The following is a 27,255-nucleotide window of genomic DNA, read 5'->3' on the forward strand; positions in this document are numbered from 1 at the left end:
AGTTATTATGGTTCACGGTACGCTGTCCACTGTAAACCCCCAAAGCACTCTGTACTTAGTATGGTTGTTCCACAGTTATTAAGAAGCTGCGCATTTGTGCACTGCTGCTTGGATGAAAAAGAAGCACTTCTAGGTGGCTTGAGCCACGACAAAAAACGCAGCCAAAACGAAGGTCTTATTGTAGCGCCTGTCCTGTTTACTTCTTGTCCTTGTTCCTGTTGCGCTATTTTATATGTTTTACGAAAATCTCATCTATACGCATGCCCGGTAAACTCTGCCACCGTCAAGCAGTTGGAAGTGGAGATTAAATCTCTCGAACGTGGAACTCTGTCAGTTGTGACCAGAGTTACTTTTTTATCGAGCATGCACTTTTAGAACATTTCGCAAGTGTGTTTCACCCGAGAATTTAGTGTGCCACCTCGCCAGTGATATTGGCAACAGCGCGACTTCGAAGCAGGTCTAAAACACGCCACCAACCTTGTTCTCTTTACGTACGAGTTTAATCGACACAAGAGCTCATTCCATGACTCTAGGTGCTTCGAGTTCCAACGGGAAAAGCTTTGCATTTCCTTTTCTTTCTCGTTTGCAAAAACAGAACAAAAGGAGCGACTTGTACGCTTCTTTCTTGCTTGCCTGTGATGAATGAAATGGTGCGTGAAATGACCAAATGGGCGAGGCTGACTTGCGCACCACAACAAAGAGTTCCAATGGGCGTAGCAAAGTGGGAGGTCAGAAAAAAATTAAAAAAAGCACAGAACAATAAATGGTGCGGGAGAGACGACGAGAAAAAAAAAAAGACGATATTCCCGCCTTTGGACGACGACGTGCGGGCGAATGTACCGGAGAGTTCGATGCCATTGAAAGACCGAGCGCGTCCGCCGCTACTACTTTCTCTTTTCTGTCGGGGGTTCCCTTTCCGGTTTCTCGCTGCCAGAGTCCCTCTCACCCTCTTTCTCACACCCTGCCTTCGTTGGCGAGCCACACTCGCTTTGCGCTGCGTCGCACTGCTCTTCCGCCGATTCCGCTTTGGTGAATAAATAGATGGGCCTCTGGAACCCTGCAAAAGCACAATTCACCTCGTGAGCACAAGCAGACAAAGGCTTACATGCATAAAGCCACACCGAGGTAAAAGTAAAGTAGACAACAAATATTTGGACAGCGAAAGGGGGGCCTGCCTTTAGATACTGCGACACTGTGCACGCTGTAGGCTAGAAATTTAGTGAATGCAGTCAGACCGCTAACATGGGGTCTTCAACATTTATCGTGCAATAGTGATTACATGACCGCACGCCGGCACGAAGCTCATCTTGATAGTGACGGGCAGGAGCAAGGATTGAACCCAAAAACGATTCCCGGGTTCACAGCACGAGCTTTCACATCGCTGACATTTTGTAACTAAGCTTCTACAGCCAAACCTTTCATCCTCATGAATAAATATGTTAGCCGCATACACAGACATGAGCAAGAAAATACTTAGAATTCCATTAGAGATCCGGCCAAATGTTCTCACCTTTGGAGGCATGAGAAGGGGTGTCGATAAGCTCGCAGGAAGCAAAGCCGACCTCGGGGGACAGCAGGTACTCGTTGAACTGCTCCGGACGTAGGCGGATGTCGTGAAAGTGCTTGTAAGTCGTTTCCTGGGGAAGAAGCGTCGGAAACCGACAACCCCAGTCAGCACCCAAGTTCCCAAATTTACTACACACTACACCTTCTAAATACGTAGAGGAAAAGGAAAATATAGTACAGCCCCTATAAAGCAAAGAGTGTAGCGACGACAAGAATCTAATGCAACACTGAGGTACGTATACTTATAATACAGGTATATGAAATAGGGATACAGCAAAGACACTGATATAATAATGAAGATTCTTCCTGAGATATATTTAACTCAGAGAGATTCTACAGACTACAGAGAGGTTCTACTAAATTCTGAAAATTTGGTTCAGGTTTTCTGGATGCCCGAGAGCATGCCAGCTCACCATTACTTTGCACGAAGTTAACTAGGTCCTCCCGTATCATAAGGAAAGAAATAGAGAGAGAGCTATTCTAACCTACAAACTGAAAAATGTAGAAGATATATTAAACTTATAAATCTTGGAAAAAAAAAATTACTCAGCAGCACCAATGCTCGGAACAAACCATGAGCCGTCTTTGCAACGTTTCTGGTCATTTAAATCACCGTAGTAATCCACTAGAGCAGTGGTTCTCAACCATTGATGTTTCCCAGACCCCTTGTGGATTGGCAGAGACGATGGAAGACCTTGTTTGTGGTGACGGAAAGGGAAAGGTATAGGTTAATTATGATAATGATTTAATATATGGATATAACTAAGGGCTGGTGTGAAGTAGACTTTTCTCACTGACATACACACGAGAAAACTTACTCAAAAATTGGAATGTTTCTTCTCGATTGGATAAAAGACAACTTTTATTCCTAAATTGACTGACGAGGCAGGGCTTCACGAACCCCTAGAATGCCTTCGCGAACCCCAAGGGTCTGCGGACCCCCATCTGAGAACCCCTGTGCTAGAGCAACAACTGCAATGGAATACCACTGGAAACAATAATAACCAAAACAGGCGCACTAACCAAATTTGCAAACAACCACCGTAAAATCCCGAGAGATGCCCCACCCCCAAAAGATAGCCCACCCCTATTTTCTATATTTTTTTTAAACACCAAAAGACAGCCCACCTCAAGTAATAGTAGTGTTGGGATCAATTATGGCCTCGGCATAAATGCGGCGAGTTAGCTATGGCGGGATATAAGCAAGTGTTGCTGGTTGGAAAATACAGTCATCTTTGCTCCGTTGCCCCTCGTCACCATAACAAGCTTGGAAGGGACACGACCTAAAGATAGCAATTTTTTCAACTTTTCTCGATTGTACACGGAAAGTTAGCCCACTCCATAATGCCACCAATGTGCTCTTGATGTTAGGTGGGCTATCTCTTGGGATTTTGTGGCAGAGCCGGTCTCTCTAAATCTAGTACTCAAACACCACGAAACAGTCCTTCCCAACAGACTTGGTTCTAAATTTTTCGTTCGGCAGCGAGAGGTTTGACTTGTTGCTAGCCCTCAATTCGAAAGCCCGTCCTGGGTCACGAAGCAACGGTGGCCATGACAGAAACAAAATGTCGGAGCAATGTAAACTAAAGAGAAGGATCTCCTTACTGTGAGCTTCTTCTTCTTGACGTATGAGTGGAAGGGCTGCGCTTCGAGCAGCATGCGGCCCCCGGGCCGGAGCTGGCGGAACATGCGCTTGAAGAGGCGCCGCACGCCCTCGTCGCCCCAGTTGAGGTGCACCCACTTGGTCAGGCTCAGGCACAGGATTGTGTCAAACTCCTCCCGCTGGGCCTCCAGCAGCACGTCGGACTCCAGGATGTAGTTGCCCTGCGGCACGCCAAAAGGCCCTCAGTCATTTATTTATTTTATTTACGTTTATTTACTAATACTATTATTCCAAACAGGGAATATAGTGAAGCACAAGGTACAAGAGAAACCCCTGGCACTACAATCCACAAAAAAACTCTGAGCTAAAATTGATGGCCGTGTGTCAGCAACTATTCACATAAAAAGCAGCACGGCAATAACGATACGTGAAAAAGACCCAAATCCTTCATCCACTGTCATTGTCGTTCAACCCTTTCATGCTCAAAAGTTTACTCGAAATACCGGAGACCTACAAACCCCACCGTTGTTTTAAAACACACAAAATAACAAAAATCCGGTCTCGGGAAAAAAAAATATTTTTATCCATATACATGTTTCTGCAATGTTACTCGTAAGCAACACTTGGTGTTTTTTTTTTCCGCTACTTTACATCGAACGATTGGAAGCAGTTGAAGGGTAAGTCCAAAGAAAAAAAGTATTTTTAAACAGCCTAATGGGGACAAGCATGTCACAGAACCATTTCTCCGCCAGAAACAAAGCTTTTTAGAGCAATATTTATTGCGCGAGACTGGTTTTAGTTTGCGGCTATTTCGTCCGGTTTAAATCGTGCGTCACAATGTTGGTATTATACGTCACATAGTGGCTGCTATACGTCACGGAGTGACGTAGAACAGCCACTACGCGCGCGTCAAAAGAGCGAGAATTTCAAAAGTGGAGAAGTTGTGACTCCGACTAAATTACGTCCTGTGGCGTAAATATTGCTAGAAAAAATTTGTTTTTCCGCGGAAGATTTGTTTTGTGACATGCTTGTCCCAATTAGGCTGTTCAAAAAGCCTTCTTTCTTTGCAGTTACCCTTTAAGACTCGGGAGAAGGCAAAGGCGCATTTCACATCTTGTGCATTAGAAACAGGTGTAACCGGAATATTAGTATTCATTTTTTTCTCCTCACTGCTTGGAGGCCAGTGGTGCATTCCATCATACCTCGCATCCACTGTTTGCTTTGGTTATTATGGATGAGTGATCCATTCCATTTTCTGTCGCCCTCTTTCGCATTCTTTCTCTTGGGAAACCCGAAGCTCGCTCCTTTAGCTTCAACTAGGAGCAGAACGGTGCCAGCCATTCTGCTCCTAGCTGCCAGCCGTATGACACATTCTGTGTTAAAGCTGATTATACCACTGCAGTAACATTTGGAGGTGTGCTAGTCAGCGGTGCATAGTAAACAAATAATAAAACCACAAAAAACAAGGACAGGTAGAAGAGGGACACAGCGCAGTGCCTGTGTCCCTTTTCTACTTGTCCTTGTGTATTTTTACGCTGTTTTAATTATTTGTTTACTAATTATACCAAGTGGGCAAAATGGGTGACTTGCAAATGGATGCTGTAAATGGAGCCACATTCAATAAAGTGCAAACCTCGGGATCATCTTGAGACCTTGTTATAGTTTGTACACACCTAATGGGGAAGAAGCTCTTCAAAAGTCATTCCCTAGAGGTGAGGCAATGACGCATAATTAAAAAATTGCAGAGTTATGTGTAATGAAAGGGACACTGAAAACAATATTTCTAAGAATAGTGTTTTTCCTTTTCTGAGAGGATACAGTGGAGTAGCCAAGTTTTTGCAGAGTTTGCAGGAGAATATTCACAAAACATGACACGGGAAAACTGGAGGCAACCAGGAAAATAAAGAGACATGTGACGCCTGTCACCATTGGCCCAAAAAAAGACGGGAAACAAATGTGTCATACATGCGACTTCCTTATTTTCAATTACCGCATGTAACCCCTGTCTCGTAAGCTCTTTGTCAACTGTACTGCACTGCAGTAGAGTTGACAAAGCTTTGATTATAAACTAAACTGTGGAATTCATTTCAGGGTTCTTTCAGGTACAATTAGATTACCTTGTTTCCAGGCCAACCCCCCCCCCCCCCCCCTTACCCCCTTTGCTGCTGTTTCCAGCCATCACTATTCTAAGAAATGTAACGAATCACCTATGAGAACACAGATTGTAAGAATTTGTTATAAAAGAAGTTATCAAAATAAGAATTGGTTATCAGAATTCATAATGGGGATACTACAAAACAAGAAAAGAATATAAATTGAATTATATGATGTATTATCAGCATACTTGTATCTACCACGTTTTCTCATCTATAAGGTGCACCCCTAAAAGCACTAGTTTTAAGAAAAAAAGTTGGTATGTAAGTTGCATCTGTTTATATGGCCGGCGCGGCCAAACTGCATTGATAAGTCCACATGTGTGTATTCCGATAGAAATATATGCGCAGGCGCTAGGCAATTTCAACAGCAATATATGCGCAGGCGCTAGGCAATTTAATTATTGAACGGTCAAGTATTGAACATCATTGAAACCCAATGAATCAAACAAGAAATACGGTCCCCGCTTTGAACTTTCTTGAGACCGCCGGAAGAGTAAACCGTCGACAGGCGCTCTGCCATTCCTCCCCTGCCGTAAATGTCAATACGGACTAGGGCTGGCACTATTTACGTACATATTCATTAAAATTTTACACAAGCTTGATCATGCGGACAAAAACCAGGAAGCACAAAATCTGTCCCACCACAACCCACACACTTATCTTTTTTTTCTTTTTCCAAGCGGATTTAGAGTTGAAACAGTGTGCACCTAGGTCGCAGGACATCAACTTCACAGCTAAATTTAGTGGGAAAACTAAATTGGTATATTCGCTCTTTCTCGCGCGAATTGATATGTGGTGGCACCAGCGTGCAAATGACCCCCAACCGCTTCCAGTTCTGAACTAGGTGGCAAGTATTGCAGTATTTGCAAAACCAAATATACAGTCATCTTCTGGAAATGGCCACCTATAGCACAGTCAGACTAATTCACTCTTATGACAAAATAATGATGAGCAAAAAATTAGGAAATATATGCGAACCAGAAGTGTGCCGGGGCTACTCAATAGATGGCGCCACTGAGTTTGTTGCCAAACAAAAAAAGGGTGAATAGGTCATATGACGTCGGGTCACATGACACCAATTTTGGGAAAATTTAATTTGTTCATAGGTCGCACAACATCAATTTCTCTGCCAAATTTAGCTGGGAAATTCGAGGTCATGTGATGTGAATTTTCCAGCTAAGTTTAGAGGGAAACTGGTGGTAAATAGAAATTATACATCATGTGACATCACTTTTTCTGCCAAATTTAGCGGTTAAACCGAACTGGTGCATAAGACCCGTGACATTATTTTGTGTGTGTGTGTAACGCTTGTTTATGACGCTCGTTCATGACAATTTTCTCATAAGAAATGACGCATAAACACATTCTGCATTAAAAATGAAATACATATGAATTGCACCATGTACACGAGGCACCGACGCAACTTTGGCTAAAAGCTGCGACCTATATAAACCGTAAAATACAGTACTCTGAATAACCCACCCTCTACAGCTACTGCTATTTCTTGCAAGAGCCAGACCCCTAGCAAAAGCAACCGGTTATTTTCTTAACGCTTTCACGGCTAAAATACAGCTGCCTGGGTAAGTGCAATTTTTTTTAACTGCTGCACAGTTAAAATTATTATAATAAAAGAGGGCTAAGAGGGTGATTCACAAGATAATAGTTTTCAGGAAACTGCAGACAGAGGTGAACGAGTTCTGCGGAGGAAAAACAAATAGCGGGCCGAAGTCACGCAAAAAGCTTGCACAGCATAATGAAGTATCCACATTGGTTCCTAAACACGCCAATTGAAATCCACGGACCTTGTTCCACAAAAATTGCGTGCAAAGTATCACCGTCCAGCCGGTCAGAATGTTGCCGGAAAGTGAAGATGGAAGGCAAAACCAATATATCCGATTTAACCCCACCGGAAAATTTATGAGCTACACACGCTATAAAAGCTCCCCGGCAGATGGTTCCACAGATGAACGAAGTGGGAAATTGCAGTCCTACAGGTTTCGTCAGAATGAAGAACATGAACGCGCCAATTGAAATCCGCAGACCTTGTTCCACAAAAAAGAAAGCCAACGAAGTTAAGATAGTCGCAAACAGAGGGAATATCGGGGTGTCTCTTTCGAATGCTTGGCTTCCAGCACGTGCTCCCTGCCTCTAGCCATGCCTTGGCTGTACGTGCGCGCTCGAAGCCCAAGAGACGCCGAGGTGGTATCGAAAGTAGCACGCTCGCGCAGGAGGCGGGAAATCTAGAAATCCTTCTCGCCGTTCTTGTCTCGTCGGCGAGTAAAACTGCTTTCGAGGGTCGGTTCGAACATGGAACATAAAAATGACAAAAATGAGGTCCTTGACCTGCCCACACTCGTCCTAGCTCTTTTGTCATTGTCTTTAACTGTCCGTCTGAATCCTTGTGGTCTCCATTGGATTGCTCGCACCCTCACCATATAATGGATTATAGTTTCAGTGCTGCCCATCTGCACATCAAGCACCAAAAAAAAAGATATGTTGGGATTACAATGACGGTGGGGAAGCCACGAAATTAGATCTTGCAGAAACCCGGTGCCTCGCTTTTAATCAAGCTATTGTAATTGACATGATAGTGTCTTTGTCGATATGTTATGGGCCTTTAAACTAACCTTAGAATTAATTTGGAAAAAATCTATCGCTTTATTTAATATTTATACATTTAAAAAAAAAAATTTTTCTTAAATACTGCTTTAAGTTTTTTTTTTATGTATTAAATTATGTGGCAGATTCTCCATAGGTTCTTAAACTTCCGTAACAGTCAGATTGTTGGAACATTCTTATAAGTGCAATCGAAATGCCATACCCATGTTCTTGTTAGAAATCTATAATGTTCTTTACACTAAGATTGACAAGAGTTTTTGCTTCCTAAATTTACGGAATCATTTTTACATATTCAATTTTTTAATTAAATTCATCCTCAGCTGATTGATGTTTAAGATGACTGATATGGTTGTAGATGAAATGAAAAGTTGTATTGGCTGATTTGGCTTATTTGCCAATTCAGCTAGATTAGGCTTGTTTGTAGATACTCTTACCCAGACTTGTACTTAATCCGTAACAAGTTAAGAAATTACTTGTAATCCCTTACATTTATCACTAAATTCGTAAGGCAATAATTACATATTTTACAAGGTAATTGTAAAGTAATTTACTTACTTATTTATGCAATGAAATGATTGTAATCTGTTACTTTTCGTTTTCATTCACGGGGAAAAAAAGGTGTAACCGGTATTACACTGTCACCTGCACATACAAATGCAAGGCCTGACGTTTTACAGATTTTGAAAACCTTTCATGGTCACCTAATGTTGCATTAAGCCTAGATTCAAATTTTTTTTTTTTTTTCGTCTGGTTGTTTGCAAATTCTAGCTCGTCAGCTCGCTCGCCCACGGCGAAGGGGGAAGCACACCGATACAGAGAATCGGACTCTCAGTGCAAACAATATTAGGCAATCTCCCAAAATCAAAATGCTTCCTTCAAAAAAAAAAAAAAAAAAAAAAGAATGTGGTCAAAATGCATTAGAATTGATGCAGCGGATCTGAGAGCACCCTTTTTTTTTTGTCCCTTCACTCCCTCTTTGCTTACGAAGACACGGAGAGGACACAGAACGATCAATGACTGTGCACCTTCCAAACAATTGAGACAAATAACAATGCCCTCTCAGTTATAGTGACCATGACAGTTTGCATAATGCCACAACAGAAAAAAAGGATGTGACATTAACTGACACGCTGCTCAAAACGCATGAGAACACTTATCAACTTTCAGAGATATGAATGTTTATTTGATTTTGTGCTATTTTTCACCTAATCTACATGCTAGCTACATGTGTTCTAGACGGCATCAAGAAACGGTAGGCACGTGATATGCATGTTTACATTTCTGTTTTAATCAACGTTAAACTTTTGTTTTCTGAGTGATACTCAGAAAGCTCCACGTTCTTACTCACCGATGTTTTGACCGAGGCACGTCATGTGTTCAGAGCAAGTGGAAGATTGATATAAAGTCAAAATCTATAATTTAATTGCTATTTGTAGTTACAGTGTCTCGCTATTTTCCTATACCACCGTTTGGCAATAATTGCCGGCTAAAATATGTTTATATTCACATATATTGATTTTATTTGAGGTTTCATTATCTGTATAACAATTTTTATAGCTCTGCGAATTTCACAGCTTCAAACTCCGGCAGTAACAATGAAGCTCGAGATCACAAAAGTGTGACTCGTGGTAACAATAAACGCTTCAATAGCACTCTAGTGTTTTGTGCTTACCCTAGGACAGTAAGGTAGAAAGTAACGGATTATTTTTGTGGTAACGGTAACTTATTTTTATGGATGGGTAATCGTAACTGTAATTAATTACAATTTAGCCTTGTGCAATTGTAAATGCAATTGCTTACTTTCTTTTAGTAACATGCACAAGTCTGCTCTTACCTACGGATGCCTTCTCAGTCTATATATGTGGTGTTTATGTCCGCATTAAAAAATCTCTATCTTATGTTTGATATCTAACAGAAAAAGCTGACCATCCTCCCCACCCTCCTCAAATATATCCAGCTGCTCCTTTGTGAAGCATGAAAATACAGTAATTAATATAAAAAGCTATTTGAGCAGGAGGGCTTGCATGTCTACATTTTTCCCATGCACAGCTGGCAGGTAATGCCCTGAACACCAAATGCGGCAGGCAGCAAAGTTTGTTCAGCCACCTTGTTTGATGCATCAAATACTCCTACATCAAATGTGACCTTGCTTGTTCATAATACGGAAACTTGGGACTTAAGTCCAATAATTTATAATTTCTCAGATGGCAAAATATTAAAAACTAAGAAAACATTGAAAATGAACTAAATTTTTCTTGGAGAACAGCTTTCTAGACTGCAGCAGATGTCAGAGCATGAGCATACAGAATATTTGTGGTGTAATTACCTCAAATGTGCTAACTTATTTTTGAACTATCATTTTAGTTGGCATATTTCAAATGGAGCTTTGTAGCCTGTCATTACATAGAGCAAACAAATTGATAGATCTTAAGAAAAAAATTCTTTAAGTTACCAGTGGCAAATTACCAAAATTCACCAGTAATTACTTTAAGGTTTTTTTGTTTGTTTTTTCTTGTAGGAATAATTGTTTTTTAGAGTCCTTTTTGTTTTGAATATTTGCAGTCAGAAAAAGACACCTGGTATTTGAGTGTGTTGTAGTCTAGTGAGATACTATATGTTTTCTTTATGCTGTTTCTTCAATTAAATTCTACAATTGGGAGTACAGCTTCGTCCTGTTGTGCATGTTTATTTTCTGCTGTATGCGTTTTTGAGCTACTTATTCCCCATCATGCACGACTACCAACTGGCCCAAATCACCACCTCACCAAATCACCACGTTCAAGGAATAATAAACCCGGCATTTTTACTTTACTTCGTCCCCCCTACTTTCCAAACTGATTAACTTAACAAAAATATTTACTGCAACATGAGGTATTGATAAATTAATTGGAAGATTAATTAATGAATTGTGCAGTAAAAAGCTAAAATTCATATAATAATTAGGCTCAATCGTTTGAAAGAACGACAGGAATAACACTTTTACTGTCCATGCAGCACAAACTACACAACAGGTGCCCACCCTTAAGATACCAGTAAGAAAATGCTTGAGATACCTGTGATAAAATTGCATGTTCAGTATATTATTACCTGCTGACTTCATACAAACTCACATCCCGAGCACACCTTGGGTCCGATCCGATGAGATAAACACCATCTTTTGTGACCATTTTTATCAGCCGAATTTCATAAGAAAACCATCACGAAGAACCGCCACATCAAACTGACATCATATTATTTCAGGTCAGGAGGCATCAATTTTCCTGTTAAATTTAGTGGGGAAATTGCTGTGATGTGACCATGTCAGGTTACAGGTTACCTCAAGTCACATACGTCAATTTCTGCAAGGCGATTCTGTGAGCTAGTAGTTTTCACTCAACGTTATTTAATGCTCTTATTAACTTGAAATTTGTGGAGCCTACAAAGCTCAAAAGTACATATTGGCTCCTGAACGTCTCTTCTTTACCTCACCACACCAGACCCAGGGCAAACTGGCAAAACAAGCGAGACGTTTTTCCTCGAGTGGAGGTACGAGGAAGTCTATGCATGTTCACTGATTGATTAGGTCTTGATGGCACAAAGGCATCTTAAACATAGAGTGCCAATACTGGAACTATTTCAAGAAGAGGGTCAAAGAGACAAAAGATGCTTTTAGAAAATAGAAGTGAAACTTTGCATAAATTATCAATGTAAAAATCTGAAACTCCTATGTGAAATCATGATGACTTTCTGTATTGGCTATTATGAAGAAATGACCTCATACAAATGATCAAAATCAAGGTACAAACAATCACAATCGAGGTAAGATCCTTATGCTTTTCGAAAAGCTTAAAACTTTGGTGTGATCTATGAAAGGTTCATGACGGAGCAGCAGGTTAAGGTATAAGGGAAGGTGTGCTGTATAAAATTCGGAGAAATGCAATAGGCAGTATCTGTCCCATGCAGGGCATTCAAGCAGGATGTGCACCACAGTTGACGGATCTGAACAGGGTTTGCATATAGGTGCCTCTTCTCGATGGAGCAGATACCCATGTGTCAGATGTGAATGTCCAATTCTTAAACGGCAAAGAGTAACTGCAAAGAAACCTGTCTATATGTCGGGCACTCACCCATTCCCCCAACAAGGGCTTCACAACATGACGTTTGTTGTTTACTTCATGGTCCCATTCTTCTTGCCATTTATACCCAATGTTTTTTTTATCATTATCATTTTTTATCATTATCAATGAGCCAGCTGACCGAGCATTGCTGCTCGGTCAGCTGGCTCATTGCTGGGGATACCCACATGGCTGGGAACCCAACAAAAAAATTATTTGAATTTCAAGGCTGCGGTAACCACTTTTTGCTGCAAATAAATATGAGTGGATTTTTTTTACGGAACCTAGGGAGTCAGTAACTATCAACCTTAGATGTATTTTTTTTTTTTTTTCATTACGTGGTCAGTAGCGAGCAGCAAACCATATAGCTCGGCCATCAAGTAATAGCGTTGTCATTTATTCTATGTACACATTTAAAGGATGAACCGATTACAGAGCACCCAACACAACAATCAGTTTTTGTGGCATCACTATAGACGCTAATATAGTCTTCGTATTTATTTTGTAATTAAAAAATTCCTGTTGGCAAAATTTTTTCTGGAGTTTGTTGTACCGAAAGAGTGACAGATCAGTGACAATCAGAGCTAGCTCCCATAGTGCCATCTTTCCTAAAAACTGAGCAACAGGTGTCTATCGGAAGGCCCAGAGAGGCGGCCGCTCTCTCAATCCTCATTGACAAGGGAGGGACTACAGTGCGTTTATTTTCAAATGTTTGTCCAAAACGGGTTCTCTCAACTATTTGCGGGCAAGGATGTTGTGGCACTGACCTGACTCTAAGGGAATACTGCAGACCTAAGAGAGCCCGCCTTTTCTCTGGAGATAAATCATTTGCTTCAGCATCGAGACTCAACACAAGGGAGGTACGAAATGCATCAGTGGCAAGATGAAGTCCTGCATGATGGATAGGGTCCAACATTTTCAGCCTTGTTGCCCTTGCTGATCCATACACTAAACAGCCATAATCCAGGCGTGAACAAACCAATCAGTAAATTCGCCGGAGGCACAAGCGATCAGAACCCCAAGTCATGTGGGGGACAGAACCTTTAAAATGTTCAGAGCTTTGCGCCATTTCATTTTTGATGTCTTTATGTGTTGGCTTACAGAAAGCTTTCAGTCCAATGCAAGGCCTAGAAATTTGTGCTCCGTTTTGATCTGAATTGGCGCACTGTAAATCGTCAATGAAACAAACAGCTTTTTCACTTAAAAACCGAAACCCGTTATTGTCAGCCAATCTAATCACATTGTTAACACAAGTTGCACCCTGTGCTCACAGATAGCAAAATTACAAGAGAACCCAGAGATTTTAAGGTTGTCTATGTACAAGGAGTAATTGAGTAGTACAAGGAACAAGGGATATAAGTACAAGGAATAATGGAAAGTGGCATGACACGCATAATCAAATTCATTTTTGGTATAAAAAGGGTAGCACTAAGGACCCCATCTCGGGGGACACCATTTTATTACCAATGTTACAATTACGTGTTCGCTAGGTGTCTCCTTTCCATTACAACGGAACATAATCCTGTTTACAGCGACTACCCCAGATGGTCGAAGTCCCTCAAGGATCTCCTCCTCAGTACTTTCAGGAAGGTCGTCTTCGGACAGCACTACACGTACAGTCCTTAGAGCCCTATGAGGGCTTACGCTTACATTCATGTCTAAAATCTTGGTCATTTGGAGAATTTTTGCACTTTGCTCTTTGGTGTTAACGCTCATTAGGAGGTCACCCGCATGAAGCTTTTTTGTCTTATAGTGGAAACCGACAAGGTTCTTTAGGACTTTAGCCACAACAAAGGGGGAGAGCTTTTCCACGGGCTTTTCGTCATCCTTCGAGTGAATAACAAAAAACTTTGCTAAGTTTCTCTTTTCCAGGGATTTTTCTATGGTGAAAACTTCAGGACAATGCCTTTTAGAGGTTGTCTTGAATAGATTCTTGAGAGGGGCTTGCCATGAGAGGCAAAGTTTGTTCAGAGCCTCTGGTGTGCCGCCTACCACAGCGCCCAACAAGGGAATAAGTAATGCACTGCAACAAAAAGGGCTTTGCTGGAAATGTTACGCTCTTTGGGCCAAGCCAGGACACCCGTCTACAAGAAGCAGGGGCTGAAGTGGTGTATTGCCTCACCCAGGGGACCCCAAAGGGTTCAAACGTACCCCGGGCTCAGCTCAATCACCAGGATGCCCTTTTCCCCTGACACCGGAAAGCCACGCACAGCCAGACGTGGGCGGGCGAACCCGCGGGCGGACGAACCCGCGGGCGGGCAAACCCGCATAACTCAGGGTCCGTGGTGACGCCACTCACCAAACACCTGGTTTCACAGGTGCCCCCTGTGGGGTATGCATGTTTAGCGGACTGTAAAACACTAAGTATCTGCCCGCACTAGACAAAGCGCCCATATTTTTCCACATATGAAGGGCAATAAGGTTTTCAGATACCCGGCATTGTGAAGTCGGGAAATTTCGGTATCAAAGCTTTGTTGGACTTGATGTGGGCAGGCAAAGCGCCATCTTCTGTTTTTCGTAAACTTCAAAGCCCCCAGTAATTACCGCTAGCAGTTACTCATGATTGTGGAAAGTCATTCATTTTGTATTTCACAATACAAGACCTTTGACCCTTATCACACCCATTTCATGTTTCACCTTGTCTTCACTACACCTACATATTTATTTTTATTTTTTTAACAAGGGAAGGGACTTAATTTTTTGGAGGGGTCATGATTTTTTTTATGTATTTAATGATTTCTTTTAGCAAGGAAATGAAAGAGTTGCGTTGCTGGGCTACTGAACTCCCTAAAGGTTAAACACACAGATACCCCTCCCCTCCAAAAATAAAACCAAAGCAAACATGCATGCAATGACAAAGGGGGACCGAGTACTCAGCATTTCCCATGTTTTAACTTCTACTACTATGCCCCAAGACACCCATGGGGGCTGACTAACTTCCAGCTGTCTAAACATACAAGTCTGCAATGCTAACGCTGGAGCAGACCGAGGCACATTATTTTTCAATCTTTTTCTATTGCCTCAACTCAAATCTGTCCAAACATACTCAACCTGATTATTATTATACTGCTGTTGGAGAATGGACACGGGACGAGGAGGATTTGGGCAACTGGGTCACGCGCGGGAAAAAGCCCGCCATGTTCTCATTCTGATAAACCGCTACCAACGAGTCGATCGGGTCGTAGTTTCTTCAGATCCCAAACATCTGGTGCCGAAACCCGGGATCTAGGAGACGCCCGACAAAACGAGTGACAGCTGCCCATCTGACAGACACGGAACCCGGACAACAACTCGCCTTCAGAGAATGGACCGACTGCGGAGGAAACGAGCCGTCATCCGGTCAGCGGTGACCAGAGCCACCAACGAGTTGCAAGCTCTATTGGATTCTTCGGATGCAACCGCTGGTGAGCTCACAGAAAACTTTAATATCCTCGAACTGAAGGAAGCAGCATTGAAGGCCGTTGACAGCGAGATTGAAGATGGGGTTGATATTGATCACCTTGAAGAAGAGATGGAAAGCGTAAAGGCTTATCAAGTGTCGATCTCCCGTTTACGGACAAGAGCCACACTCAAGCTGGATGCCTTGCGCACGCCTAACATTGTATTGAACGCTGTGGAACAACTACAGGATCGGCACCAAGGTCATCTAAGGTCAAGAACGATAGCAATCAAACTTCCAAGATTAGAGATCCGAAAGTTTGAAGGAGATCTCCATAACTGGAAACCTTTCTGGGATCAATTTGAAGGGGCTATACACAACAATCCCGACCTTGCTCCAATTGATAAATTTAGATATTTGACGAGCTATCTATTCGGAAAGGCGGAAGACAGCATACGGGGATTGTCTATTACAGAGAACAACTATAACATCGCTGTGGATCTCTTGAAGAACAGGTTCGGCCAGACCCAGGCGATAATCGACGACCACATGACGCGACTCTTGAATTTAAAAAATGTTACCACGTCGAGCGACGTCACAGCTCTGAGACGGCTGTATGATGATATCACGATAAATGTCCGCAGCCTGGAAGCACTTGGCGTAAAGGTGGAAGAGTACAGCGTGCTGCTACATGCTGCCGTGAAGAAGAGACTTCCTGACGATCTTGTCCTCCGCTACTGCCAGCAAAGAGCCACCGATATCGCGGATAGCACCGGTAGCCTGCAAACGTTTTTGAATTTTCTGAGGTCTGAGGTCCGAGGTAGAGAGCCGAGAGCGCATCCTTGAAATAAAGCTCAATCAACCCAATCTATCAAAGGCCCAAAAGGAGGACTCATCAAACCAGGTACGCAAAGCAAACATCACTCCATCGGCAGCAGTTTTCGTTGCAAGTACGGACGCTCAAAACGCCGAATGCTTTTTTTGCGGTGCACGTGAGCACTCGTTCGACCAATGCAACGTGCGTTCCATCAGGGAGAAAAAAAAGAAATACTGAAGAGAGACGGCCGATGTTTCACGTGCTGCAAAAGATATCAACGGGCAAGACATTGTCGCAATGCCAGATTTCTCCGCTGCGCCAGCTGCCAAGGGAGACACATGACTTGTCTCTGCGATCCCGACCTCAAACCCACCAAAGACAGTCCTCATTCGTCGTCAGAGCCAGGCACTTCGGAAGTGTCAGTAACGAGTGCAGTGTCTAAAAGCGTCGAAACAGTTCTTCTGCAAACTGCCACAATCTGGGCAGAAGGGGAGACTAAGCGCCGCCTATTCCGGTGCTTACTGGATGGAGGGAGCCAGCGGACGTTTGTGACGACCAGGCTAGTCAACGAGCTGTCTTACTTTCGAATTTGTTTGCATCAAAGAAGGAACAGCTGAATGGCTCAGCAAATCGAAAGGCGGGGGAAGATGGTGACGCAGTTGGCGAAGTTCTTCGTGGCCTCATAGAAAAGAGTGTGCAAGGGCCAAGTGGACTACTGGGTTACAAAATCTCTACCGAAACCCTTAGACATCTCTTGCGAACGTCCTGCGAGAGCAACGGTTAACGCTACCAGGACTTTGTGAGTGACGAAGCGGGGCTCAATTTAAGTGCTCTTTTTGAACAGCCTTTGATGGAATACAAGATATTGCAATGGAAAAGCGTCGCCGTGGTAGCTCGGACCACGGGTCGTCATCCGATCACGGGCTCGAAGTTCCACCCAGGATAACCAGAAAGTGGCAGAAATGTTTTACTCCCGTTCCCGAGAAGCGAATGCTCACACGGAGCCAGCGGCGAAGAACGTGTAATGTGAAATATTTCAGATTTGGCCGCATGGAGTTGCAATTTGCAAACACGGTAAGCTCATCTAACTCAAGCGGCATTCAAGTGAGAGATGTTGCGCTTCTCAGGAACAACCATCGCCCAAAAACATTTTGATATCTGGCTGCCGTCGACAAGAACTTTCCAGATGGGAAAGTGCGTGCCTGAACTATTCGACTCGGAAGTCGCGTGAAGAGAAGAAGATCCATTCAACTTCTTTACCGTCTAGAAATTCCGACGAAACCGTCGGTTTGACTTTGTTGGGTGGGAGGATGTTGGAGAATGGACACGGGCCTCCCTTTTATCACTTACCCCGCCTCCCTTTCATCACTTACCCCGCCTCCCTTTCATCACTTACCCCGCCTCCCTTTCATCACTTACCCCGCCTCCCTTTCATCACTTACCCCGCCTCCCTTTCATCACTTACCCCGCCTCCCTTTCATCACTTACCCCGCCTCCCTTTCATCACTTACCCCGCGTCCCTTTCATCACTTACCCTGCGTCCCTTTCATCACTTACCCCGCGTCCCTTTCATCACTTACCCCGCCTCCCTTTCATCACTTACCCCGCCTCCCTTTCATCACTTACCCCGCCTCCCTCTCATCACTTACCCCGCCTCCCTCTCATCACTTACCCCGCCTCCCCTTTATCACTTACCCCGCCTCCCTTTTATCACTTACCCCGCCTCCCTTTTATCACTTACCCCGCCTCCCCTTTATCACTTACCCCGCCTCCCCTTTATCACTTACCCCGCCTCCCCTTTATCACTTACCCCGCCTCCCTTTCATCACTTACCCCGCCTCCCTTTTATCACTTACCCCGCCTCCCCTTTATCACTTACCCCGCCTCCCTTTTATCACTTACCCCGCCTCCCTTTTATCACTTACCCCGCCTCCCTTTCATCACTTACCCCGCCTCCCTTTCATCACTTACCCCGCCTCCCTTTCATCACTTACCCCGCCTCCCTTTTATCACTTACCCCGCCTCCCTTTCATCACTTACCCCGCCTCACTTTCATCACTTACCCCGCCTCCCTTTCATCACTTACCCCGCCTCCCTTTCATCACTTACCCCGCCTCCCTTTCATCACTTACCCCGCCTCCCTTTCATCACTTACCCCGCCTCCCTTTCATCACTTACCCCGCCTCCCTCTCATCACTTATTCCGCCTCCCTCTCATCACTTACCCCGCCTCCCTCTCATCACTTACCCCGCCTCCCTCTCATCACTTATCCCGCCTCCCTCTCATCACTTACCCCGCCTCCCTCTCATCACTTACCCCGCGTCCCTTTCATCACTTACCCTGCCTCCCTTTCATCACTTACCCCGCCTCCCTTTCATCACTTACCCCGCCTCCCTTTCATCACTTACCCCGCCTCCCTTTCATCACTTATCCCGCCTCCCTTTCATCACTTACCCCGCCTCCCTTTCATCACTTACCCCGCCTTCCTTTCATCACTTACCCCGCCTCCCTTTTATCACTTACCCCGCCTCCCCTTTATCACTTACCCCGCCTCCCCTTTATCACTTACCCCGCCTCCCTTTTATCACTTACCCCACCTCCCTTTTATCACTTACCCCGCCTCCCTTTTATCACTTACCCCGCCTCCCTTTTATCACTTACCCCGCCTCCCTTTTATCACTTACCCCGCCTCCCTTTTATCACTTACCCGCCGCATGTGAGTAGAGGCGAGAGTGTGATCACGTAGTGAAAGAAAGTTGTGTGACTGGTAAAAACGAAAAAGTAGCTTTCACAACACTGTAAGCTCATTTATTTTTTTTTTTATATACTCTAAACGACTTAATTTTCACAAGGACCTAATTTTTGGCGAATTTTGGGAATCGCCTACAATTTGGGCAAAAATGGGTCCCGCAAACATTCAGGTAAAATGTAAACACAATGGAATCTATATTGAGATCCCACCGCGTCACGAATATCAGAACCTGCCAGTTATTCCAGAACTTCAGCTTTGAGCTATATTGTGAAATACTAAGCCTGCGAAAAATAAGTCGTTTACAGTATTTAATAACTCTACAGCGCCTGTGAGGGCATCATAGTGGAGGACACGCGAATACAAAATGAACTTGACTCCAAAAAAAACACTTAATGGCTTTGACAATCGTAACTCAAAAAGGGGCCTTACCCGCACCAAATATCATGCAAAAAGAAACAAAACCACGAACCCAAACCAGCATAAAGCTACACACACTCGTAAACATATGCAGACAAAATGGAAGCTCGTAGAAAGTATAAGTATTAAGAATTTGACAATGCATGAAAAAATTGAGAGGTCACATTTGTTGAAACTATCTCTTGAGGTAGCTGATTCCAGTGGAGTAAAGTGCAAGGGAAAAATTAGTATTTGTAAATGTCTGTTTTGCCTGTGAAAGGCCCAAGTTTTTTGCTATGATCCAGTCGCCGGGAGATGAAGTGAGGTGGAAGTAAATATTTTGTTTTCTCGATTGTACACCGATTCTAATATATGCTGTAGAGGAATTTGAGGTGGAAGCATTGACCACAATTCTGTAGAGGCTGCCACTTGAGCTTGCGTTTCAAGGCAGTTACGCTTTGACCACGCGAGTATACATTAAGGACAAATCTGGCAGCTCTGTTTTGAATTAGTTTTACAATTTTTTATCAGATAGTGCAGGTGAGGGTCCCAAACGTCTCAAGCATACTCTAGAATAGGTCGAAAATTCGTGAGATACAGAGTATGTTTTACTTCCTGAAGAGAATTCGTTTCAGGAAACCTAGCATCCGATTAGCTTTAGTAGTCACATACTCTATGTGAAAGCACCAGGACAAATCATGACAAAAGTAGACACCTAAATATTGTACTTGTAGAGACATATTGAAAGGAATATCGTTAATCTGGTACATGTTGGCGGTAGGGTTTCGCTTTTTAGCTACACAAACAAATGAGTGGATGGAGTGTTGTAAACTACTTTATTTTTACAATCTCAATATTTTGCAGAATTTGGAAGTGCGAGTTTTGGGAATATTTTTTGGACAAGAAATTTTCGCGATTTGGAGTGATATGCTGTATTCGTTCCAGCGGAGCAATATATTTGAGAGACCAATTTTTCGCAATACTTTCAAGTCGTGAAATTCATGAAAATTGGGTCGGCATGAAAATTAAGTCGTTCAGAGTATACGAGTTGCTACCTCTGTGCAGGGAGCATTCTTGCTCGCCAACAAACTATAGTTGGGCACACCCACTTGGTGCTTTTAATTAAGTTCAGATACAGATAACAATGACCATAGCAACAAGAAAAGTCTTTGGGCAGCAACACACATATACATACAAAAAAAAAAACAAAAAAAACTGGTACATAGTAGTACTTTCTTTCTATGAATGTTCCTTTAACTTTGACCCTCCACACTGTTTTTCTACCAGGCCTCACCATAATTTGTTTTGCATCTGTAGGTGCTTTTTTGACCTCAGTTGTTTTATTCAAAATCTGTCTTTCATACTAATCCTACATTTCCCGCCACCCTGACATACCATGATAACCTCTATCCCAACTGCAAGTTGCAACCAGAGCAGGAACCTAGTGTTGGAAAAGCATCTGAAATCGTTACAATTGCCCCGCCAGAAAAATTAACTCTATACCAGCAAACACACAAAAAAAGAAAAGGTGAATGATGACATTTTACTTTCTTTTAATGCAAAGGAAAACAAATTATAAATTTCTTTGGCATTCCTTTTGCTACACTAGACTACCACTTCTGATCAGGTCAGAAGAATGCACCTAACATTGCTCAGCTCAGGCTTTGTCTAGCAGGAGTCCCAGAGACAGCAAGGAAGTCTAAATGCCACGTCCACATAACAGCAAGTGCTGCTCATACTGAACAGACAAATAGAACAAAAGCAAAAACGGAAGGCCGAACAATCGCGGGCGATTTCTTCTTAGATCGGCGCACTCAAGGTATCTGTCTGTACGCAACGAGTTAAATGTTACTGTCACGCAACAGATGTTGTTTGTGTCTGCCAACACTAGTGCTATAGTCAGCTTTCTAACAGATGTCGGCAGTCGAAACAAGCCAATGCCATGTTGGATGGGCCAGTCAACTACACAAAGAGACGCAACACTGAGCACCGATTTCTGAGATGCTCCCACACCCTAATCATTTATATTTTTTACGAAGAAGGTACTATCAGGACTCAGTAATGTGGCAGTGTTACATTCTTTCATTTTTTTTTAGCTGTGCTTGAATACATCTCATCTAGAATACAACCATATTTTCTGGTATACAAGTTAAACCGTCCCATAAAGGGCCATTTGCACAAAAAAAGTGGGTGTATAAATTGCACCTCTGTATAAGTCACACTTAGTATATATTTGTATAGCAGGCACTGAGAAACCGCATCAATAAGCCTGCACATATACATTGTGATCACGACATATGCGCAAGCGGGAACCAATTTCACAATATTCTTGTAAACGAATTGAACGAAAAATATGACTTTTTGAGAAAATTTGTGCAGTTAAGATAGTAAAAAAATGTGACTTTTGCGCTATAAAACACGGAAAATTTGCACAATTATTTGCAGTGTGCTAGAGCCACATACAACGAGTTCTGATGGAGGGCTGCATAGATTTTAAAAATAACATTCCTCTTTCGTAGCCACGGTTATATTTTACCTCAATATTATTGAATGAACTTTACTATTACTGACAGTTGAGCAGCAATCTAAAAGGCAATAATTAATAATAAAAAATACTTTTACGTTTTCACAGTTTTACATGGGCACTTTGCGCTTTAGAGGCCACTCAGTCAAAGGCTTAAAAATGTTGCCATGGTAGCCTATAAAGTTGTCCAAGGGCAGCCTGCTTCGTATCTTGCAAGGCAAGAACTACTACTCGCTACTAGGGCATATGATCTTCATACCGGGTAGTATAGATGCCACCAACACATGCATGTCTGAAATGTCCTCCGGAAACGAGATTAGGAAATCGCTGCAAGCCTGTGACATGTACCACAGGTTGGAAAAGGTGACCCAACGTCTTAACCCAAAACCTCAAGAAAGGAGAGGAGACGTAAAACACAACATAGTTCTGCACTTGACCTCTCCTTTTTCTGCCTCAAGCTCAAGATGTTAGAGCTCACTACTACCTCACCCCCCCTAATTGTTGTTGTTTTTTTTAGCGGAGCTGTTAAGGGCTTGTTTCCCCAGGATTGTGCCCGTCCGCAAAGAAATGTTGACACAACTCTGGACAACTACCGCCATCGCTCATAGATGGCGGTAGCTGTCCACAGCGTTGTGTTTGCCGGTTGTCGGGTTGCTGGTGTCGCTCATAGATCGCGGAAACCTTTCCAGCCTTTCCACTCTGGCTTGCCGACTTGCAGCCAGCCATTAATTCATTATCACCATAGTACAGTTTCACTGGTCTTGCTTCTTCACCAAAGTGAAAAGGTTGAAAGTCTTTTTTTTTTTTTTGTCAAAATATTTTTTAAAACAATGTTGGCTTTTAAGTTTCAAAAAGCTCCTGTTAATTTGTTCCAGAGAAAGTATCGTTGCTCAGCTGTGAGCTTCTGGATTTAACTGCGAGATGTCAGTCAGCCAAGAGAATGCCAACACATCTTATATGGGGATGTTACAATTAATGCACCTCTCAGTCTGCAAGGTGAGGTTCCTTGGGTTACTAATGGGAGGAATTGAGTTATTACTTAGATACCAGTTTTGTAAGAGCTGTCTGTGTGCAAAAACTGAGATTATTCAAGTTAACCCAAAAAGAAAAGAAAAAACTTTTACTGGAGTGTGAAATTAGCAAAGAAAACGTTAATGACAATAAAAGATGAACAGACCACGAGTATGACCAATACAAAAATGCAAGCTATCGAACTTTCACAAGAATCCCGCCTCATTGCCAGTCGTGCGACATGCTGCAAGAACCTTTATTTATGGATGTGTGAAAGGGCAGGTGCCAATGTCGAGCCATCACTGCTTGCTGCCTGCTAGAAGCAAGCTCCCACACTTATCGGGTGCCAAGTTCCATTGGAAATGGACCAGCTGAGTTGGCCAACATCCAAAGGAATAGGAACTTCCCCCACACAACCCAATGTCCGTTACCGGTGTCGTACACCGCCGGCAGTAGTAGAAGCAACGACTAAGCTTATCAATAACACTTCACAGAATGGTGGCAGCGCATAAATAAGGTGGTGCTCAGATTAACTCTCATGAGACGTTGGGGGAAAAGGTGGTTCGGATCCCGCAAGCAAGAAATTTTTTCCAACTGGCAATATCTAGTAACGCTGCTAGCAATGGAGTAAAGAAAGTAATAAAAGAATGGTACAAAAATTCTGTTGCCCCCGAGTTTCAGTGGTCAAGAAAAGTCTGTCTATCTCCAAACACCTCCGACATTGCATTTCTAGGTCAAGCATGTCTAAACCATATCCAGGAACATAAAAAAAAAGGAAATATAAAAAATTGCTTTTTGCGAGTCAAGGAAGAGTGTCAATCCCCGTAGGAATCCAACATTGTGTTCTCAGAATAAGCGTGTCTAAACAGATTCCGGCAGCTTTGCTGTCAGCACGTCCCCATGCAGCGAGGAAAGACAAACTCTTTTGAACACAGAAAGCGGGAGAAACGGTCTTATTGAAACCAAGGCACCAGTACATGCAAGTTTGATTAAAGAGACACTGACATCCTCCATTCTTTTTTGTTATTATTTAACAGGAAATTTAATATGGTGTCAGGAGACTACCCAATAAATCTTTTGATACAGGGTCACATATATTTTTAATAAAGCCAAAAAACGCAACTGCTCAAACCCAAAACATGAGCACGGAAGCTTTCTTTTTTCTTTCTTTTCTTCGGTTTTTGAAGCAGGCGATGATGAACTTGCGTGGACTCGTCGTGTTGTTTTTTATATTTAATATTGAAAGCGCGTCTCCGATAACCGACTTTGGATATATTTGGCACACATGGTTTGAATGCCACATAACCATGGAAACGAGAGCGAGCACGACTGAAACCAGCCAATTCTCGACCGGCTGTATTCGAGCAGAAAGAAAACGAATTTTGAGCCGCAACTTGCATGCCGGGTAGTTAGGGTGTTATTGGCGTATTCAAATAAAAACCTCGGTGAGCATAAATACCTTGTCAGTGTCCCATTAAGATAGACGTAGTAACTTAGGAGCAGGAAAAAAAAAGTGGACGGATGACATGAAACAAGAGCTGGCGCTCACCTGCACGAAGAAGACATTGTTGGGGAATGTCACAGGCTCGCTCTCCCGGCCGGGCAGTGCGGCAGCCGCGATGGGGCCGTGGCAGATGGCCATGGACACCGGGAAGCGCATCTCTCCGGCCAGGGCCGCCGTCAGGTAGTGGCGCACGTTGCGGCGGGCGGCCTTGATGAGCCGGCCGTCTATGTCTAGGCCGATGACCTTGCGGGGCGAGAAGCCCCGGGCCAGCGAGAGCGTGAAGTGGCCCACATTGCAGCCAATGTCCAGCACGTCCTTGCCGTCCAGCCACGAGGCCTGCATCACCTGCGGGGCAAGGAAGGACGCGTTCACCTTAGTGCCCCATAATAGTGAAATAGAGGGTGGCAGTGTGTGCTATGGCAGACGACCTCTCACCCACAGTCTGTTCCGGGTCTAGAATAGCGGGACAAGCTCCCTCCACGAAGCACACTGCTCTTTCCACTTTAGGAGAGCGAACGCTGGAGGGGAGGCGGGTTGAGAGGAGAAAACCACTATTCATGACAAGCAGAGAGCTTTGTGGAAGAACTTGTCCTACTTTTCTGAACCTGAAACGTGCTATAGCATACCATTGAGCTCCATAGCATACCATTGAGCTCCAGTCATGCTATTACAACTTAGTAAATTTGTGCCAAAATGAAAGGGGGAGCTCATTTCGGATGATGGTGTTCCTTCTTAAAACGACGACGACCCAACGACTGGTAGCCAAGATGTTATGAAACGAGTTGACAAATTTCACCTCGATTTATCAAACAGATACAGAAGTGTGTCAAAACAATGGCCCAAGTACTCTACCTACACAAGTTCACGCAATGACAGCTTTGGTAAAAGGTGCTGACGACTGTAGAGAAATGTAGAGTTGAATGCTCCACCCGTGACTTGTCATTGAGCAATAATAAGGACCGTGGCGATAGCTTAGCAATGACAAAATAAATAATAACAACTTAAACTCCTGGTGAGCGAGAAAAGACACATTCATGGCAACATACTTCATGCGCAAGTGCAGCAAGCACTCGGCGTGCTCGCCTTTTTTTTTTTTTTTGAGTAAAACTCTCACGATACGCCTTGGTGAATCACCGACCGAGTACGGAAAGGAAAGGGTTACTGCGGTTTGGCCTGGTAACGGAAGCTGATCATGGATGAATGAATAGATGAACATATACGGCTGAACCCTTTATATCGGACAGCTCCTTGCTTCACCTGTCTAGTATTTTACCCGCGCTGGTAAATTTACCTTTTGCTGGCGCCCCCCTGTCTCAAAGGGGATTAGGTACAGCCAACTAACTACCTAAGAATATTATATCGGCCCCACCGTCGTCTGCAAGGGCACCCACCTTCAGCCGCGGGTCCTCCTGGCCGCCGTTATTCCGGTAGCCGTAGTACCGGTTGTAGTTGCCGTACTGGAAGTGAGCGTCCTTTTCGCGGAAGTACACCTGCTTGGCACGACGTCCTCCCTGGTGCTGGGACCGACGCACGTCTCGGGACGCGCCGCCGCCGGCCGCCGACGACTTCCGACGATTGAACTTGGTCGGGGACCCCTGGGGCACCACGGGGGACACGATCTTGTCGGCCCCTTCTTTCGAAAAAGACGGCTGCGCGCCGGCAGAGACGGAAGACGCCTTCCGAGACGTCGTCGTCGTCGACGCTGTCGTCGAAGAAGACGAGGCGACCCGAGCGGAGGCGTCCGCGTCTGTCGAGACCTCCGCAGCGGGTGCCGACGCGTCCGCCTGCTCGGGCCCGTCGTCCTCGCTCCTCGACTTGCGCTTGGAGCGGCGTCGGTTGCGCTTCCTGCTCCGCGGGGAGATGAGGTTGAACTCGATGTCCTCGCCCGAGTTGAGGTTGAGTGGGTCGTTGATGTTGGGCGGGATGAGCACCTCCACCTGCGTCCGATGCTTGGGCGTAGGGATCGGTGACGACTTGGGCGTCACCTCGTTCGCCTTCTTGTTCACCTCGTCGTCGGCGAAGCTCGCGAGGTTCAACGGGTCATTGATGTTGCCGCCGAGCAGGAACTTCGTCGGCGGCGTGAACAGGTCACCCCGACGCCTCCGCTTGTTAAACGGCTGTTTATAGTCGGCCGCCACGCTGAACGACTGGCGACGCTTGTTGCCGCCACCGCCGTGGACGAACTTGCCGCCGATCGGCGGCCGGTTTTGGTTGCTCGCGGTCTCCTCGCGAGGCGGCGGCTTCCGAACCAGGGGACTCGCCCTCGAGCTGTTGTTGGCTGGTTTCAGCGTCTTGGGTCTCGCTTGGGAGTCCGTGCTCGCCGACCGGCACGTCGAGCGCTGGAAGACGCCCGCGCGCTTCGACGACACGTCCACGTGAAGGCTCGGCACCTCGACGGCGGTCTCCATCGACGGTCCTGTCGGGCGGGAAATCGAATCAAAAACGTTAGCGCGACGTCGCACGGAGGAGCAACCCCCCACGTGGTCTTGTTTACAAACGAAGCGCCCCTAGGCTCGAGAGTACGAACCCGCCATCTTGCTCCGACGCTGGCAATGCGGAGCCCTAAAGGCAGCCCGCTCAGAGCCCGCTCGGAGCATTCGGCGGTTCGAACGGGACTCAAACGAACTCGAAGTCGTTGTATTACCTGAAAAACGATCTGTCGTGACGAAAAGGAGTCACTGCGGCGATGGGAAGTGGCTTAGAGAGCCCAGAGGCGTACGCCTGGTAACAACTGCGACCACTCCCGCATAACTGCAAATGGCAGCTAGCGATTTCGGGCAAAGGAATCGCCCGGAGTGTCGGTGGCGCCGTCTGTCGTCGACCTATTTTGGGAG

General features: G+C 44.5%; 1 protein-coding gene across 1 annotated transcript; it reads right to left on the bottom strand.

Annotated features, from left to right (window-relative positions):
- Nucleotides 1-481: 481 nt before the first annotated feature.
- Nucleotides 482-27,245, bottom strand: LOC8029941 (7SK snRNA methylphosphate capping enzyme). Its single transcript, XM_002408328.4, has 6 exons — nucleotides 27,066-27,245; nucleotides 25,813-26,837; nucleotides 24,467-24,766; nucleotides 3,172-3,390; nucleotides 1,511-1,637; nucleotides 482-1,057 (listed from the first exon to the last, which is right to left on the bottom strand). Exons 2-6 carry the CDS (start codon nucleotides 26,827-26,829, stop codon nucleotides 885-887), a joined length of 1,836 nt encoding a protein of 611 aa, XP_002408372.2. The 5' UTR covers nucleotides 26,830-26,837; nucleotides 27,066-27,245; the 3' UTR covers nucleotides 482-884.
- Nucleotides 27,246-27,255: the final 10 nt, after the last annotated feature.

The sequence above is a fragment of the Ixodes scapularis genome, unplaced genomic scaffold (genome assembly GCF_016920785.2).
Source record: "Ixodes scapularis isolate PalLabHiFi unplaced genomic scaffold, ASM1692078v2 PGA_scaffold1__304_contigs__length_218370807, whole genome shotgun sequence".
NCBI lineage: Eukaryota > Metazoa > Arthropoda > Arachnida > Ixodida > Ixodidae > Ixodes > Ixodes scapularis.